Below are 21,252 nucleotides of genomic sequence, written 5' to 3'. Positions count from 1 at the left end.
TTATACTTTAAGTTCATATTAAGATATTGCGATTAATCGACACAAATTAATGGGTTTATTTGTTATTTGACAATCGACAATTTTAAGTTATTCGAACAGTTAACCGACCAAAATTAATCGGTTAATCGATTGAATACCCTAGTATCTAGTGTTATTATAATAAATAAGTCGTAAGGTAATAAAACATAACAGCAAATTGGTGAAAAATATACCTAATGTTCATATAAATTTCAAATGTTTTAACGTTCTGCAGTGTTTGAAAAGTTTTAATCATATGTCAATTTATACATACCTCCCTTGCATAAACTCCTCGTAAATGGCACTGAATTACAACTGCTGCTCGACGCATTCGTAGAAACTGAATGCGCATTTTCCATCCTCTATATGCATGTTGTATTTTTAAGGCAGCTTTACGAATATGTTTATAGTATTTAACTTGAAGGTAGCGCTTCCAATTTGTTTGTATTATTAAAGCCATCGTGTGTACTAAATGTTTTCTAGAGTCTTCTAGTGGTTCGTAAGCTTTTGGTCGCAAAAATATCTTTGATTTACCAATTTGCCACTCGGAGTGGGGTACCTTCAAGCGATTCATTATATTTTCTATATTTGATTTATTTAACTCCGCTTTTTTGTCTCTTAATAAGCTCTTATATTTTGAAATAAATTCAGCAAATGTTAAATGAATTGGAAATCCTTCTCTTCTTATCCGAATTATGTCGAGCATTCCCAAATATTTTAGTTGATCTAAAACTAGATCTTCATTATATTTATTTGGCAATTTTTCAGCATTTGGCTTAATACATCGAACATACCTTAAATATAAAATAATATGTTCCAATTATCTCACAAAAATATATTGGAAAACATTGTAACACATAAATAACATTTAAATGTAACAAATTTAAACTATATCATAATTTTTGAATAAGTGTGTATAAAAAAACTCAAAATTTTTTAATAATTGTGTAAAAAACAAAACTCAATTCTAGAATTTTAATGGTTTTTAGGTTTGTCTGTACGGAACCAATGAACCCTACTCATGAAGTGCTTTGTGTTTTCGATGTGTTGTGAGATTCACTCTAAAATTTTCAACTTGTAACGTGGTTTTGTCGTTTGTCGAGGTAGTTCAGTCGAGTCTAGAATAGACTTACGGATCCACAAACTATAAGTAATAACACAATTGATTTACTCTTCCTGGGGTCGATAATATCTTTCTTTATTGATTTAATATTTAAAGCTTAGTCTACACGATATGTTGAATCAGCAAATGTAAGCTAAAACGCATATGGTACTGCGAAATTCCATTATAGCGAGGATCTTGAAATTTGCCATAATTGTACTATAAAAAATAATTGCGCTATGAAATGCTTCTACAAAAAGAAAAATATCGAACCCTTTGCGCGAAATTATCTTATGTTACGTTTTTACACAGTAAAATATTATACCGATATTCGATATTTTTATGGAAATATTACTAAGTTAATTTTATCATATGTGAAATTAAATTTACTAACCCCCATATGCATAAACAGTTTATAAATTTATAAAACAAACTTTGTATGGAAATTTTGTTTGATAAACCTTTGATAAATTTATAAACTGTTTATGCATATTAGAGTGACAGCCGATTTTTTTTTTAGATTTCAAAGAGTGCCGGTTGGAATATTGTGACACTAGGCCTAAAAGTTAAGTGCTGAAAATTTGGGCCAAATCGGACAACGATTTTGTCAAAGTTCAGATATATGCTAAATTTTACTATTTATATAGAATAAATAGGTAAATCTCGTTAACTTTCTGCATTGTTTTCTAGAGATATGTAGATTTATTTATATTAATGAATATTACATTAAATTTTTTTTTTGGAAATTGACCCAGTATCTCCTTTGGGTCAAAATGACACAAAAACTGTATAATCGCCAAAATTCGGGAAATTTTTCAGTTTTTTTAAAAATTTTGCTACTAAAAAAATACTTTTGTAATTGAATGCTAAAGAATCAAAATTTGTACGTAATTATCATTATAATGAGATATAAATGACAAAATTTGGTTAAAAAATGGTAAAGTTATTACAAATTCGCCAGACCATTAACGTGTCTCAGGCCACTTGAACAAGAAATTTAGGAAAAAAAATTAACATATTTCGAGAAAAATTAAATTTACTTAATTAATTATTTACTTGTGTATGAGTTTTTGTCTTCGTAGGATACCGCTAACCTATTCGCAGGTATGGCCAAACAAAATATTTTTTTTAACGGCTGTTTCGAACCTCTATTTTTAAATTTTTAAAAATTTTGTTAAACAAATTTCAGAATTTTTCGATCATCACATTGGGATTTATTGAGATCATAATAGGGAATAAAAAGATGAAAAATTTATATCAATACCTCTTACAGTTTTTACGTACCTGCGATTTAAATTTTGCGATTTTCAAGAAAAACAATACCTATTCATAATATTATAGTCCTGGTAATTTTAAATATGGTCTGAAAGTTTTATTAAAATCGGAAAACGTTAACCTTTAAATCGTGAAGGTCAAATATCAATTTATATTTTGGGCCGATTTTTATGAAACTTGAGGAAACCCAAAGGATATACAGGGTCAATTTAAATAAATAAATCTACATATTTCTAGAAAACAATGCAGAAAGTTAACGAGTTTCACCTATTTATTCCATATAAATAGTAAAATTTAGCATATATCTGACCTTTGACCTCGATGCGCGTCCAGAAATCGTTGACTTTTAGGCCCAGTGTCACAATATTCCACCCGGCACTCTTCAAAATTTTAACAAAAAATTTTTTTCATACAACTGATTGTCACTCTAACGCATTTGTATAAATTTGGTATTGATTCCAGCCAAAGCAAAGCAATTTAATAATAATAACGCTCTCCTGTAAAATTTGGTTTTTATAACATACGATAATTTCGCGCAAAGGGTCGATATGGTTATTATTAAAACTATAAAAGTTGCATTAATGCAATATTCACATAAAAATGAGGGTGCGGACCACACCCAGATTTAGTTTGCAATTTTTTCCATAAAATTTAGTAAGAATTCTTATTGATTTTAAATTTTTTTTATCAATTTTAAAAACTTTATAATTTCACTTATATGTGTAGTGGGCGTGGCAGTTCTCCAATTACGCTAATTTAAAAAAAATGTGTGTAGTATCCTTATTATAAATTGTACCGAAAATTATAAATGTACTATTATTTATTACCGAGATATGGAATTTTGACTAACTAGAATGTCAAAAACTCACACTGCGCGTTGGGGTGAATTTGGGTGCTAAGGTATTTTATCATTAAATAGTTCTGACATATTTATAAAGTCGTGACCGAAGTTTCAAGATGATATCTATACTGGAAGTATAGATATCATTGCCACCGACGCCATACAGCTCCGACCACTATGCATAGGTAGCATTTCTTGCAGAATAAAAACCAATGGGACAATATATCCCGTTTATGTGGCTTTAACAAAACCAGTGGGATCAATTATCCCTGTGATGTATTCGACTCAATCTTTATTTCAATAATCCGTGATTCTGCTTCATTGTAATTTATATAAGTAATCGATATACATAATACTGGGTACTAATATTATAAGTAATTTATACGATGTATAAGTAATTCATATCAGTAGTTATAGCTAGGTACGTTCAGTGAACGTACGTTTCGGGTATCTCTGATAAATATACCACAATACCCCCTTCATATTTTCTTAACAATTATAAAAAATATAATCAAAATTCATTATAAAATATATATATATAAATGTGTTGTATACATAATTAGTGTTTTATAAATATTTTTATAAAGTGATTTATAACAAATTATTTTTTCTTTCTAGGTCTTAGGTTGTATTCAATACAATGAGAATTAATTGGCAAAGAATTATTCTGTTCACTTTCTATAACATCAGTATCTTTATTAATATTTAATTTTTGTAATGGATCGAGAAGAATACTTGGAATACTTGGAATAATTTGCTCACTGGTTTTTGTACATAAAATAATTTGATTCGCGTGTCTCTTCCAAACTTTGTTATCAATTGTGTGAACGATATACGTTTGTTTGCCGATTTTCATTAAAATTTTTGCTTTTAACCAAGATACTTTGCCAGCTACAGAATAATCTTTTACCATTACAATATCATTTTCATTAAAAACACTTTTCTTAGTTCCTTTATAATTATTTTTCTGAATATTTTGCACTTTTTTAACAGTTTGTTCAATTTCTTTAACGTTTTTATAAGTTTCCTGTCTTTTTGGGTTTAATAAATCTAATCTAGTTAATAATTTCCTTTTATTGAACATTAAAAATGCTGGAGAAACTCCTGTGCAGGCGTGTACAGTGTTTCTGTAGTCAAATAAAAATCTATTTAAAATGTTGTTAAATTCTGACAACGGTGCATTACATAAATTACGCTTTAAAGCCGTTTTTATTGTTTTTACTGCGTTTTCTGCTTGCCCATTAGTTGCAGGGTTTCCCACAGGTGTCGTGATAAGCTCAATTCCATTGTCGTTAGCAAATTCTCTAAACTCTTTGGATACAAAAGATTTGCCATTATCAGACACAATGTGTCTTGGTAAGCCAAAACGAGCAAAAAGTTCTTTTAAAACAGAAATGACAGCACGACTAGTTGTATTTTTTGCCATGTCAATACATTCAAGCCATTTGCTAGTGCTGTCCACTACTACTAGACACCAGCGATTTGCGAAAGGGCCAAAAAAATCAATATGAATTCTAGACCAGACATCACTAGACCTTTTCCATGGTATTAGTTCCTGATGTGGTGGGTTAGTGCGTGTTTCCAAACACGGTGCACATTCTTTTACTACTCTTTCCAAATCTTTACTCTGATTTGGCCACCAGCAGCTTTCCCTAGCCATCGCCTTCATTCTGACGATTCCCATGTGTGTTTGATGCAAAAATTCAACCACCTCACTTTGAAGTATCTCAGGAATTACTATTCTATATCCCCAAAACAAACATCCCGATTCTTCAGATAACTCAAACTTCCTTCGGTAAAATGGCATTAATTTGGTATCTGTACATTTTCCTGGCCATCCGTTCCTAACCATATCTATCACCACTCCCAAGACTTTATCTTCTCTAGTTTTTAATTGAATTGCACTAAAATTCAAAATTTTATTTTCGTTTGCAATTTGGCGTACAAAATTTATATAAACATCGCTAGGGAAATTACTAATATTTTTGCAGGTTCCGTTAGGAACTCTAGAAAAATAATCCGCTACATTACCACTAGATTTCACATATTCAATTTCAAACTGATATCCTGACAAAGTAAGTGCAATACGCTGCAATCTATTAGACGCCATAGTAGGAATACCCTTTTTCGGACCAAATATATGTTGAAGTGGTTTGTTGTCTGTTACCAAAATAAAAGACCGACCGTACAAATATTGGTGAAATCTTTTGACTCCGAAAATAATAGCAACGGCTTCGCGATCGAGTTGAGAATATCTCTTTTCCGTTTCGGTCAGTGTTTTTGAAGCAAACTCAATTGGTTGTTCAATACCTTCTTGGTTTATCTGTGATAAAACTGCCGCAACACCCACTGGACTAGCATCTACTGTTAACTTTGTTTTAAAATTGGAATTAAAGTGTGCCAAACATCTGTCTGAGGCTAACATTTTCTTTAGTTCATCTACCGCTTTAGCGCAGGTAATGGACCAGTTAAATGCTGTATTAGCTTTAAGCAAGCAATGCAGGGGATGGAGTAGTGTCGATATATCTGGCAAAAAACGCCTATAAAAATTAACTACGCCTAATAAAGCCTGAAGTTCTTTTACTGAACTAGGGTATGGAATTCTATTAATTACCTTTACTTTTTCTGGATCTACATGCAAACCATCCTTATCTATGATATGACCTAGATACTTAATTTTTTTGCAAAAAAATTCGCACTTTTCAGCAGACAATTTAAAACCAACTTCTGACAACAGCCGAAGTACTCTTTCTACTCGCTCGACGTGCAATTCCCTATTTGGAGCACTAATAAGTATATCGTCAATAAACACGACCACTCCATCCAATCCAGCTAACAAAGAATCCATTATTTTTTGAAAAATTGCTGGCGCCGAAGCCAAACCGTATATTAACCTGGTATATTGGAAAAGTCCTTTCGATGTAGAAATAGTTGTATATTTGCGAGAATCTTGATCTAGTTCTATTTGTTGATAAGCCATACTAAGATCAAGTTTTGTAAACTCTTCTCCCCCATGAAGTTTTGAAAAGATTTCCTCTATTCTAGGCAAAGGATATTTTTCAACATGTATACATTTATTCAGGGTAACTTTAAAATCGCCGCAAATGCGAATACCACCATCCCTTTTTAAAATTGGCACAATCGGTGTACCCCAATCACTGTAATCCACCGGTTCAAGTACTCCCATAGACAGTAGTTTATCAATTTCCGTTTCAACTTTTTCTCTAATTGTTAGTGGCACCGGACGTGGTCTAAAAAATCTTGGCGTTGTCCCTTCTTTCAATTTTAGACTGGCCTGACTGTTTTTAAATAATCCTAGACCACCATCGAAAAGTTTACTAAATTTGTTCAATATGTTCACTACATTAACACTCACGTGTGACAAATAATTTAATTTTGCAAATTCGATTTGAAAAACTTTTAAAAAATTCCTTCCTAGTAGTGGTGGACCGCCATTTTCAATAACTATGAATGTGACTAGCTTTTGAATATTATCATACACGACTCCTATGTCACACTCCCCTACCGGATATATGTTTGCGCCATTGTAAGCTTTTAACAACAAATTAGTACTTTTTAAATTGTAGTTAACAAAATATTCATTAAAAGTTCTCTGTGAAATAACATTATATTCAGAGCCAGTATCTAAAATCATTTCGAATACCTTACTGTTTATACTAACGTTTACCTTAATAGGACCATCTGCTTCACTCAACATTGAAAAAAGGTTTAAGCTGTCTTCTGTCACTGCTACATCATCTTCCATAAAATTCATATTTTTTGCCTTACACATCTTCTTCAAGTGCCCTCGCTGTTTGCATTGGTTACATTTATAGAACTTATATTTACAGTCTTCGCTCCGATGTCCAGAAAATCCACATACCGCACATAGCTGTCCTTGTCTTACTTGCTGTTCTTGTACATCTCGTTGATGTTCACGCTGTTGTATTCTCATCGGTTGATTTCGTGAATATTGTAGCGATTGCTTTGGTTGATCGTTCTGCCATGCACCTCTACCGTTATTTCTGCGCATATAGTTAACATCGTTTTCGGACTTAACCTCAACTTCATACTGGTTTTTTATGTACTCAGCATTGTTTGCAATTTCGAGAGCATTTTCAAATGTGAGCGATAGGGATTCTAAAAAAATTTTGTCTCGAGCCGGGCCTCTTTCTAGTCCCATTATAAATTTATCTCGGACGACTGTGGATAATATATTTCCAAACTCACATTGTGCGGCTAACGTGCGCACCCGAACTGCCCATTCATTTGTAGTTTCACACGGTGACTTAGTTGCGGAATAAAATTTAAAACGTTCCGCAAATCCACATGATGGTGCTTTAAAATGCGTTTTCATCGCCGAAATACACAATGAAAATGTAGCTGTCGCCGAATCCAGTTTCGTTGGACTTAACAAATTTTCCAACAAAATATAAGAGCCTTCGGTGAGGGAGGTCAGCAAAATAGCTTTTTTCTTTCCATCGTCTGCCACATCATTTGCAACGAAAAACTGTTCCAATTGAAATTGAAACACACTCCACTTATTTAACAAATAATCAAATTTTGGCACCATTAAACCATTCATTTTATTTTAATTTTTTCCTCGTCGCCACTGTGATGTATTCGACTCAATCTTTATTTCAATAATCCGTGATTCTGCTTCATTGTAATTTATATAAGTAATCGATATACATAATACTGGGTACTAATATTATAAGTAATTTATACGATGTATAAGTAATTCATATCAGTAGTTATAGCTAGGTACGTTCAGTGAACGTACGTTTCGGGTATCTCTGATAAATATACCACAATCCCAAATGGAAAAACTTAAAATATAAGAATACTAGCGGATATCCAGCGTGTGCCAATGTCTATATGGAAGTTATTTCTGTTGAATTTTGTGTTTATACCAACATTGTTAAGAGATGTTGTGATTTAAAGTGATTTTCGGAAGCGGGTCTTATATGGGAGCTATGACTAATTATGGACCGATCGCCATGAAATTAGGTCGTGTGATTTATGTCTATATGAATGTTATTTCTGTTGAATTTTATGTTTATGCCAACATTTTTAAGAGAATTATTAGCGTGTGCTAATGTCTATATGGAAGTTATTTCTGTTGAATTTTGTGTTTATACCAACATTTTTAAGAGATGTTGTGATTTTTGGAAGCGGGCCTTATATGGGAGCTATGACTAATTATGGACCGATCATCATAAAATTAGGTGACATTAATTCAGTTTATATAAAACTTATTTGGAGTAAAATTTGTGTAGATACATATATAAATTAACCATTTAGACCGATAAAGTATAATTTCGGGAGAACATTTGTATGGGTGCTAGGTGAAATAATGGATCGATTTCAGTCATTTTCAATAGGCTTCGTCCTCGGACCGAAGAAAATGTATGTACCAAATTTGATCGCAATATCTTCAAAATTGTGACTTGTACTTTGTCCACTATAGTTCAAAGTATCACTTTTTCCGTGCGAAATTAATAACTATTAAAGTATTCTACTGTTTGATACCAAAATTGGACCATAGGTACAAATACTTATATTTTCAACAAATTTAAGAAAAAATTAACCCTTTGTCGACCATTAACCCATCAGGAGAAAAATAAAGTAAATTCATTGCTTTTGATTATAAAAAATTGATTTCATATTAGTTTTCAGTCAAATTAGTTGAATCAGCAAATCATTTTGTAAACACATTTGATTCAAAATATTAATTGAAGTATCGCACAGTGGTTTTCTATACCAGAAGGAGGGAAATAAATCTGTAATTTCTGAATCCTTAGTCCTATTTGAATGAAATTTGACATGCGCAAAAAAGAAGTGTGCGTCCAGCGGTCCCCATAGTAGGACACCTCGAGTATTTTTAATTTTTAAAACGATGCTTTTTCTTCGTCTGTGTTTTCTATCATCTGCTTCGAATGTATTAATACCTTGTGTACTGTGGATGTCATTGGTAACCAAAGATACAAATCTGAAAGAATATACCACCATTAAGTAATATAGTGTTTTCATTTCGAAAATTATCTTCCTTTCTTCTGCATTTTTGACATTTTACTTTTAAGTAATTGTAGACAAAATGGCTGACTTTTTCATCCAATATTTTCTTACAGCCCTTAGGAATAACAGGAGCACTAATTTTCTTCACAATATATTTAATAATAGCATCATACTTTATGTCTTTTGGGCATTCTTTTAGCCAAATTTCAAAAAGTTAATTTTTTTATAGCACAGTAACCTAGAAAAAATTAAATTACTCAGAAAGCGCAAAAATGCGCAGTATGAAATAAAGTGAAATGAATTCACAACATTTCAATATTTTTTTTATTTTTATTTCAAGTTTAACAAACGTTAACATTTTTTAAAAGCTTCTATAAATTTAAAGTTTTGTAATCAAAAGAAATTACTTTAAGGTTATGTTTAAAAATTGTACTTTAACAGCATGCCACGCACACAATTGACAATACATTTATCTAATTTTTTGGCTACCACAATGTGTTTACTATTGAATGGCATTACAATTTTTGAAATCGGAGTTAACAAAAAGTTGGACTTTTGTCCGATGAAATTGAGATATGAGCCACCGTGCGGCGCACATTGGTTGAGGTTCATAGAACGAGAGGCTTATAATAGAAGAAGTTGTCGAAGGACAATGAACCTTGACACATAGACATTTTTTATTTGAATCAATAAAAAAATGGAAAAATCAAAATTATCCGCCCACTTTTACGCCCACCTCCCATACAACTTGTATTGAAAAAGTGGCATAACTCCCTTGATGTTTAATGCATCAACTCAATTTCTTTTAATAATTTTTTAATATGATTATCGTACTCCAATTTTTTTATTTGCAGCTTTGAGCGAAATCTATTTATAAATGGGTCTGAAGACTCTAAAAGATTATGCATTACGTCTTCATTAGTAGCTACACGTCCAATTCTTCGCGAAAGATGTAATCTATAGGCTCTATAGTCTTTATTCCTCGCTTCCTCGGACAGCATACCTGATACAAATAATCAATTAAAATGTAAAAAATAAAAAGGAAATCATTGAATAAGGGCTTTTAGATAGAGACACACATATTGGCAGAATTGCTTCTGATATAATTTTGCTACCATGCACCAGAATCTTATGCATAGTTATAGGCATGTAGTACCAGCCATATGGCAACAACAACATGCATGAACGAAAATTCATGTTTTTTTACTTTATAGTTTTTACTGTTTTTTTTTGGAAAGGAGCAGGTAGGAGCAGCGCTTTTTTTAACTTTTAGCTGAGACTTCAAGCTGTAATTTGGCATCTTTCGTTAAACAGCGCTAAAAAGACGCAGACAACTGCAACAATTATTAAAACCACATCGTTTAAAGGTTCAGTGCAGACTGACTAAACAAAGCCAATTGCATTTTTATTATCCTTCTTTCTTTTAAGCTTATTCTATATTCTTAATTCTAGATCAACAGTGTTGTATTACATACAGAGATGGGAGTGTGAGTTTAGGTTCACTACACCTCCCTTTTTATATTAAAACAAGTAAGAGTGCTATATTCGACAATGCCGAATCTAATATGCCCTTCACCTTTGTTGTGGATGCATTATTATTTTTTGTAATAATTAGTATATACATACATAGAGGGCTGCACAAGCAAATTCATTTTGTCGTCTACACTGAATGACCTGCTTCACTTCACTCGACAATACTGTATAATTCCTACGCATGTACTCTATATCATATACACATTGAAAAATGAATGAGTATTGTGCACAACAAAAATAAAACGAATGTGAGTTTGTTATGTATACGATCGTATGCTACCATGCCCTGCCGCGTATATGTTTTACTTTTTCACTGCTATGATCAAGAATTATTCGAATCATTCGAATTATTTTTGTTTTCATGAATGAATTTTTCTATGTATGCATTTCAATGTGTGTGAATGTGTGCGGCTTAACGTTCTTATTTATCATTCCCAGCAGTTCTAGGAGACAGTACCGAACTAGTGATTTTACCCATCATTTAGGGTGGGAGCTAGTTACTTCAATAGCCACGTGACTAGTCATTTTAACACGGGCATGTCCTAGGCAGGGGGTCAATTGTCTCTTTTTGATTACAATGGGACTGTCTAATAGCTGGACCAAAGTAGGCAACGCATTGAATTCACATACTGGTTACATAGCGTCAGTTACCTTGCTAGCTTTGTAACTGGTTACTTGATCAGCTACTTGACTAGTTATTTTAACATGTGCATGTCCTAAGCAGGGGGTCAATTGACCATTTTGATTACAATGTGACTATCAGATAGCTGATCGAAAGTAGTCAACGCTTCTGGTGGGTAAAATAAAGTGCAGTACAAAAAAAGTTTGAAGTGACTTCACCATAGGTTACTAAGAGGCAGTAAAGTGACTATTGAGTTCATTCTATTTTACATGGGATATCAGTATACTTAAGCAAAAATAAAAATAAACTGTATGAGAATTATATTAACACAATTTGTAACAAAACCAGTTTGTACGAATTACTCACAAAACATTTAAAGTGACTACACTCTATATTACTTAGATACACTTAATACACTTGTCTTCACGCTAGATTACTTGGGATGCATAAAGTAACCAATTGTCTTCTCTCTGCACTACAAAGTGCACACACGTGTCAAATGTCCAAAATATATAAAATGGAGTCAGCCAAGTGATAAGACATTTGTGGCAATTACTGTCTTTAAGGGATACATTGACTACTTGCTTTACTGCTGGGTTATGTTTGCACCCATTCACCCATAATACAAAAAACTCGGTGTGCACTGCTTCATTGTGACCAGTGTTGCCAGACAAAGTTTACCTTATGTCCCCAATCTGAAAGTCGATGTTCCCAAAAAATCCCCATTTCAAAATTGAAATCCCCAATTTTGTCACCATAAAAAAAATTAAATTATATTGTAAATACTAAATTTTACTATGTTGAGTTTAAGAAACTAAACATAGTACATCTATTTTACATCTATTTACCTCATTGTCAGTTTTCAAAATGTTGATTCATCGATTTTGGAACAAGTTGTTTGGAAGATGTCATTTTACTTTGAAACCTGCCAAAAATTCTTGATGTTTATCCGATTTTTGTATGAATTAGTTTTTATAACTCCTTGAGAAATCAAGAGCTTTTTTTATTCCAGAAAAAGAAAGTATATTTTGTAAAAAATGGACAAAATAATCCCTAATTTCACCGCATCGGAAGTGGAATCCATTTAAGTATAATTTAAAAAAAGCACTGAAAAACTCATTGTCGTATTAAAATAGAATTTAAAGATAACACTCTGCTACAAAATGAAACTTTTTGTCAGAACTTTAAAAGCGACCCAATGGTGGTTGTAGGCCTAGGTGAGGGAATACTAAAACCGTTTTCAAAGATTTTGAAACTTCCTCAAAATTTTGAGTTATTTTGAAAAAACAGTTTTAAGTAGTACTTTAGTACCTCTAACTCACACATTTTGCATATTTTTTTCGTCGTTTTTCATATTCAACAAAGTTATTTAAATTTTTTTCTATGAAAACCAGTGTTTTAAAGACAATATAAACATTACTCGTCGAAATCGGTTTATATTTGCAAAAGTTATTAAACTTTTTCGAAAAAAGTTCCAAAGAGCTGATGTTTGCAACTTGCAAAAATATTGTCCCAATACCCACCTTAAAGTATACCCAATATGTTCTGGATCACTTTCTGAGTCGATTTTGCCGTTTTGTCCGTCCGTCCATGTAAACCTTGTAATCAAACTTCAGGTCGCAATTTCAAAGATAATTTGGTACAAACTCTTGTATTGCCCCAAGGACGAAGCCTATTGAATTTGAATGGGTACATCATTTCTCATAGCCCCCATACGATTGACCTATCTGAAAATAATTAAGCTCTCATAAATATCTTAGTTATATAGATATAAAAATCAAATTCAGCAAAAATAATTTTTATATATGCCTAACCTGCCTCACCAAATTTACCATATAATGCCCACTTTCGAAAATCATTTTAATGAGTATAGATTTCTTAAAAATATTTCAAACTCAAATAAAATTCAACACAAATAGTTTTTATATACATATACAGAAGACATGTTAAGAACTAAATTTTCTTTATACATTGCAATAAAAATGTATATCAATGCATTGGTATAAGCTTTCATATCAAAATAAGTATTGAAATGCTATTAAAAACAAATTTTGTTTCTTTTTTTTAGATATTCTTAACAAAAACAATACTTATAACTTACAAATGTATCAAAAGATGCACTGTATTTTAAAACGTAATCAGTTTTCTTTCCAAACCCGTTGAAAAATATAAAGTCGGACAAAAACTGACTAAAGCTGGCCACACACGGAATGATTTGTTCGCCTGATTTGTGATTGAAAATTTTCAATTACTTGTGATTTTTATCGCGCACATCCCCATTAACAAGTAACAAGATGTCGAACACGAACAAATCATAATCAAAATCAACCGTGTGTGGTCAGCTTAAGTTACAGGTCGACGATAAGTAAATTCTGAATTTGAGGATGTTTCTGAAATTTTTTGACATTTTTTTCACTTTCGCACAGTGTAATTAACATTTAAATACGAAGTCAAAAATTGGCTCCTAGAGAATGATTTACCTTTCTGTGTTTAGCAAGAATTTAAAAGAATTTAATATCTGTGAACTTTTGATGAAATCCTTTTTTAATTTTTTTATTATCAAAGTAGTGTCCTGGAAACGATAAATCTAAAATTTTTGTGTTTTTCATCAAATTCTGAAGAAATGAAAGAAATAAAATATGATTATTTAAACAAAATATAAAACCAAATAGATTAGAAATTGAAATGTTTGTCAATAAATCTACATACTCTACATTGTGAATACCGTTAATGTCTAAAAATGTAAAATCCCCAAAAATGGATACAAATCCCCAAATTTTTTTAAAATCCCCAAATCCCTCCCCACGAAATTCTGTCCCCAAAAAAATCTTGAAATCCCCAAATTGGGGACAAATCCCCACATCTGGCTACACTGATTGTGACCTGAAATCATATACAATTAACACGGTGTATATTTACTCTCATTGTCATATACTGTCTCTCATTATATAGTCTGTTGTTTTGTTCTGTCGTTGGTTGTTATTGTTCCTCATTCACACTCATTCGTTTTGTAAATAAATACCCAACGATCTGAAGTAACTGTTGTGCTGGTGAATGTCTTGAGTAGCAAATGAATGTGCTTGTGCAGCCCTTTAATATGTATGTATATTGCCCACTTTCAGCTGATATAAGCTATCCCAAATACTTCTACAATTTTAAAAATTGTAGAAGTTACAAACGAAACGAAACAAAACACCAAAAAACAAAATACACAAAGCAATAAAACCAACACACATCCAAACATACGTTTTGTTGTATAAAAAAAACAACAACAACGACAAGCAAAACACCAACAAAAAAATAAAATACGCAAAGCAATGAAACCAACACACATCCAAACATACGTATTGTTGCCTTTTTGTCAAAAAAAAAAATAAAATACGCAAAGAAATGAAAGCAACACACATCCAAACATACGTTTTGTTGCTTTTTTTGTCAAAGCATGCAATAAATCAGGGAAAGGCAAAACATGGGCGCCGCGTTTTTCATTTACTCTTCTCTTACGTACGTGTGCACACGCATTGTAGAGAAATAAACAACTTTTAATCAGTCTAGCTTGAGAACTCAAACAAGCAGGTTGTGTATCGTTTTTTTATCGCACAATTTAAGAATCAGCGTTCCCAGTGAAAAAAAAATGTCCCAACTTTTAAAGATGTATGATGAACAATATGAGATTTTACATTTTTAATTGGGGAAAAGAGTCGAAAGTTTACTGGCAACACCGATTCGTGGTGAGAGCGGAGAGAGTGTATAACTAATACAATCGTAAAATGCTATAGTATAGGTTGCCTGTGGAAAGGCAATTTGCTGATTTTAAATAGCAAAATTCTCGAAAGCATGTCTGACAGAATTATTGAAGATTTGGATACTGAAGATATCTGGGGTCTAGAGAAAATTGATTTCAACAGACAGATGGACATGGCTTAATCGACACCGCTATCTATAAGGATCCAGAATATATATACTTTATAGGGTCGGAAAATTATATTGTGGAAATTACAAACGGAATGACAAACTTATATATACCCTTCTCACGAAGGTGAAGGGTACAAAAAAAAAAAGAATTAAACAAGGGGTACCAAACTTGTTTAGTTCTTGCTTTTTTATTATTATTTTAAAGATACATTATTTGTATATATTTCCTGGCTGCTGGCGATTATAATGCTAAGCACACATTCTGGAGATCACGACTGATTACCCCTAAAGGTCGTGTTTTGTTCGACTCAATTTCTAAAATGGGTTTGCATGTGCTTTCGAGCGGCCAACCTACTTACTGGCATACTGACCCACGGAAAATACCGGATGTTATTGATTTTAGCGTGATGAAAAATATCCCCAGAGAAATGATTCAAATTGAATCCTCGCTGGAACTATCTTCAGATCACTCACCCACTATTATTACTTTATTGAGCCCCCTAGAAATTGTATCCCCGACTGGTAATTTAGCGATGGCAGGCACAAGAATAAATTGGCTCAAATATAAAAAATACCTCAGTACACATTGCTCGGAAAACATACCGCTAAGAACACCAGAAAACATCGATCACTCTCTTATCAATTTCGATAATAATCTCAAACTGGCTGCTCAACATGCTACCCAAACCCCCCGAAAAATCAGATATAATAGAATTAATTCTGCAGATGTCGAACGGCTCTTAAATGAAAAAAGAAGATTTCGAAGAGAGTGGCAATTGCACAGATCCCCCCAACTAAAATCGAAGCTTAACGATTGTATAAAAAGACTTAAAAAGCTCTTGGAATTTCGAAAAATGGAATCATTGAATAAATATTTAGAAAGCCTGGACTCAACCCCGAAATCGGATTACTCATTATGGCAAGCAACAAAAAATCTTAAAAGACCCGTTATATGTAAGTCCCCCTTGCGAAATTCAAGTGGTGGTTGGGCAAGAAATGATACTGAAAAAGGGAATCTGTTTGTTAATCATTTAAAAAAAGTATTTACTCTGAACACATCAAACGAAGCAATTGAGTTGCCACCTGTTGCACCCTATTTTGGAGCAGCCGTACCCCTACGTTTTGAGATTCGAGAGATCGAAAATGCTATTGCTGATTTAAATCCCAAGAAAGCGCCTGGTATGGACAAGATCAGCATCAAGATGCTTATGGAGCTACCCCGGATAGCAATAAAAATAATTCTTTTTATTTTTAATGCTATATTACGACTTGAATATTATCCTCCAGAATGGAAGGTTTCACTGGTTACCATGATACCCAAGCCGGGAAAAGATCACACAAAAGTAGAATCATACAGACCCATCAGCCTATTGTCTAATATATCAAAGCTATTTGAGAAGATACTTATGAACAAGTTGTACCCGATGTTAACTGAAAACAATTGTATTCCGAATCATCAATTTGGATTTAGAAGAAAACACAGTACTATCGAACAAACCCATAGACTTGTAAATATGGTGAGAAAAGCGTTTGAAGAAAAGAAATACTGTTCTGCACTCTTCATCGACATCTCTCAAGCGTTTGATAAGGTATGGCATGCTGGATTAATATACAAATTGAGTCAAAATTTACCGGCAAAAACACATAAGCTGTTAGAAAGCTATTTAACTGGTCGAACATTTAAGGTTAAACAGGGAAACTTTTTAAGTACTGCACAACCCATTGAAGCTGGAGTCCCCCAAGGCAGTATCCTGGGACCTTTTTTATATTTGATGTATTCGTCTGATATGCCAACTAACAATCGCACTCATACATCAACATTTGCTGATGATACTGCTATTCTAAGCATTCATGAAAACCCTCAAGAAGCGTCTCGTTACTTACAAAACCACATATTTGAATTAGAAAAATGGTTAAAACAATGGAAAATTAAAGTCAACGAGCAAAAATGTACACACATTACATTTACATTGCGTAGAGAATCATGCCCCCCTATTCATATCAATAACCAAACAATAATTCAACAATCGGAAGTGAAATACCTCGGAATACATCTCGATCGTCGCCTTACATGGAAAAGTCATATAGATGCAAAGTTGACTCAAATGAAATTGAAATCAATTCAAATTAATTGGCTTATTGGCAGAAACTCCACGTTTAGTTTAGATTGTAAACTTCTACTTTATAACATGATCATAAAACCGATATGGTGTTATGGCATACTGTTATGGAGCACGGCCTCAGCGTCAAATGTAGAAAAGATCCAATGACGTCAAAACAAGTTTCTAAGAGTGATCACAGTTGCCCCCTGGTATATCAAAAACGCGAATATACACAAAGATCTAAACGTGCCCCTTGTAAAAACTGAAATCTCGAAAAATGTACAAAAATATTTAAAAAAAAAAACTTGAAGTTCACCCAAACCCGCTGGCCCGCAACATATTAGATAACCGTGGCCACACTCGATTAAGAAGGAGGGACACAGCAGACCTAATCTAGAAGGAAGAATGCCAATTTAACCAAAACAACCATGAATACAAAATTGTTTCGTCCGGCACTGGCTGGACTAATTAAATAATAATATTAGATATAAGATTTGAACCACTTATTGTTAGTCCATTAAATAATAAAGATACAATAAATAAATGATGAAAAAAAAAAATTTACAAGGGGAAAAAATTAATTTTTTTCAGTTTTTGTGAAAATATTGCCATTAAATAATTACTTTTGCAATTTAATTTAAAAGAATCGAAATGTGTACGTAAATGTCGTTCTAATAAGATATAAATGACAAAAATTGGTTAAAAAATTTTAAAGTTAATATAAAAGCTTATTAAAATAAAAGCTTATTTTTACTTAGAATATATCCATATTAACTTGTATATTAGTTTTTGTCTTCGTAGGATAACGTTAACCTATTCGCAGGTATATAATATAACGGCAGTTTCAAAACTCCAATTTAAAATTTTTAAACATTTTGTTAAACAAATTTCAGAATTTTTTGATCATCACATGGGGATTTATTTACAACATAATAGGGAATAAAAATGTGAAAAAAGTATCCTATAGTTTTTCCGTACCCGCGATTTAAATTTTGCGATTTTCGAGATATAGTTAAATATGAAATTTTGTCTTTCTATCATGATTGCAACCCGTGCCGACTTGCGATTTAGTTTTGTGGTGCATTTACAAGGGGAAAAAAAATGCAATTTTTCAGTTTTTGTAAAAATGTTGCCATTAAATAATTACTTTTGCAATTTAATTTAAAAGAATCGATATGTGTACGTAATTGTCGTTCTAATAAGATATAAAACACAAAAATTGGTTAAAAAATGTTAAAGTTATTAAAAAAATCGCCAGGCCATTAACGTGTCTCAGGCCACTAGAACAAGAAACGTAGGAACAAAATAAACATATTTTGAGAAATATTACAATAAGAGCTAATTTTTACTTAAAATATATACATATTTACTTGTATGTGAGTTTTTGTCTTCGTAGGATACCGTTAACCTATTCGCAGGTATGACCAAAAAAAAATATTTTTTTTAACGGCAGTTTCAAAACTCCAATTTCAAATTTATTTATTGTCATTTATTGTCAACATAATAGGGAATAAAAATGTGAAAAAATTATGTCAATATCTCCTATAGATTTTCCGTACCTGCGATTTAAATTTTGCGATTTTCGAGAAAAATCAATTTTTAAGTAAACGCTATTCAGAATATTATAGTCCATGTAATTTTAAATATAATGTGAAAGTTTTACTAAAATCGGAAAACGTCAACCATTAAATCGAGAAGGTCAAAGGTCAAATTTTTCAATATTTGGAATTTCTCATGGAAAAATAGCGAAATGTTATATATTTTTGGGCCGATTTTGATGAAACTTAAGAAAAATATAACATGAAGTCTAGTATTTATAATAACAGCACAAAAATTAAAATTAACCCTTAATAGCACTATTAACCAATAAAAAATAGTCAATTTCAATAGTGCTGATGAAAATTTGATTTTTATAGGAAACAAACTTTAAAATATTTGTCCAATTCACAACTTAGTTGTATGTTGTAAGTTTACCTTGTCGTAAGTTTACCTTGTGTAGCGTTGAAAATGCCAAAAGAGGAAGATGTAATCTAACATTCAAAAGTATATTAATATTTAAAATTAATAATGCAAGCGAACAATAACAAGCTTGTTTTAAATATTGACAAATATTTAAAACAAATTATCTTTTTCATAAATTAAATAAATTAATTGATTTCAGTATTACCGTTTGGTTGTTATTTTGCACTAAAATATTTTAATTTTTTTGTTATGCATAAATATGAACTTTTGGTAACACTTAAAATTTCATACAACATTTGAAAAACATATGTAAAAATGTTGTAGGTGTTGTACAAAATATTTATATAGAAATTATCAACAACATTTCTACAACTATTGTAAATTCAGACGACTTATAACTCATACGACTGTACAACGTCAGTTGTGAATTGAACAATTGTGTTGTGTATTAGAAAATAGTATTACGAAGCCATTTTGAAAAGTGTTCACAATTTTGTTAAAATTTTGACAACACATTTTTCAAACGGCAAAATATTGTATTTATACCTGATTTTTGCTTTAATAGCATAATTAATATTTTATTGAGGACTTTTGAATAATAAAATTTATTTTAACCCTTTAGTGTACTTTTGATCTATTAGATTTTAAAAATAACTTGAATGATTCAGTTTATTTAATTCTGAAAAACTTTAAAAATAGCACCATTCATATTGTCTGTGTTTTTTGTGATTTTAAAAGTGAAAGGTCATTTTAACCTCAAGTGCTATTAGGGGCTAATTTTAATTTGTGTGCTATTATTATAAATACTAGACTTCATGTTATATTTTTCTTAAGTTTCATAAAAATCGGTCCAAAAATATATAACATTTCGCTATCTTTTTATGAGAAATTCCAAATATTGAAAAAAGTTACCTTTGACCTTCTCGATTTAAGGGTTAGCGTTTTCCGATTTTAGTAAAACTTTCAGACTATATTTAGAATTACCTGGACTATAATTTATTTAAAAATCATAACAGTAAGAAAATTCGACTCATTCGAAAATCGCAAAATTTAAATCGCAGGTACGGAAAAACTATAGGAGGTATTGACATATTTTTTCACATTTTTATTTCCTATTATGTTGTAAATAAATCCCCATGTGATGATCAAAAAATTCTGAAATTTATTTAACAAAATTTTTAAAAATTTGAAATTGGAGTTTTGAAACTGACGTTAAAAAATTAATTTTTTTTGGTTATACCTGCGAATAGGTTAACGGTATCCTCCGAAGACAAAAACTCATACACAAGTAAATATGGATATATTATAAGTAAAAATAAGCTTTTGTTTTAATATTTCTCAAAATATGTTAATTTTGTTCTTACATTTCTTGTTCTAGTGGCCTGAGACACGTTAATGGTCTGGCGATTTATTAATAACTTTAACTTTTTAACCAATTTTTGTCATTTATATCTTATTAGAACGACAATTACGTACACATTTCGATTCTTTTAAATTAAATTGCAAAAGTAATTATTTAAATGCAAAATTTTCACAAAAACTGAAAAAATGCATTTTTTTTCCCCTTGTAAATGCACCTCAAAACTATATCGCTAAGTCGGCACGGGTTGCCCTTCTTGGAACAAGCTAAAATTTTTTTTTGGTGGTATTTTAGGTCAATACGAAAGTTTTCAGCGGGTATGCGTCAAAAAAAATAAGGGACACCCTAATATGCACATGTACGTAAATACGAAATAGCAGTCCAACGAAAATTCTTGGTGAAGTGACTCCATATGAGAAATGGCACAAAAGAAAGCCGTCCGTCGCGCATTTTAGAACATTTGGGTGTGATGCAGTAGTCCTGCAGAAAAATGGTAAAGGAGGT

General features: G+C 31.7%; 1 protein-coding gene across 1 annotated transcript in view; it reads right to left on the bottom strand.

Moving 5' to 3' along the window:
* Window positions 1–277: 277 nt before the first annotated feature.
* Window positions 278–21,252, bottom strand: part of LOC135949979 (myosin-I heavy chain-like) — a 361,957-nt gene continuing 340,982 nt past the window's right edge. The window contains exon 10 of the mRNA XM_065499455.1: window positions 278–812. Within this exon, the coding sequence (XP_065355527.1) occupies window positions 278–812 (535 nt within the window). The remainder of the gene's footprint in view (window positions 813–21,252) is intronic.

This window comes from Calliphora vicina, chromosome 1 (genome assembly GCF_958450345.1).
Source record: "Calliphora vicina chromosome 1, idCalVici1.1, whole genome shotgun sequence".
Taxonomy (NCBI): domain Eukaryota; kingdom Metazoa; phylum Arthropoda; class Insecta; order Diptera; family Calliphoridae; genus Calliphora; species Calliphora vicina.
This window is presented reverse-complemented; position numbering and strand designations above follow the sequence as displayed.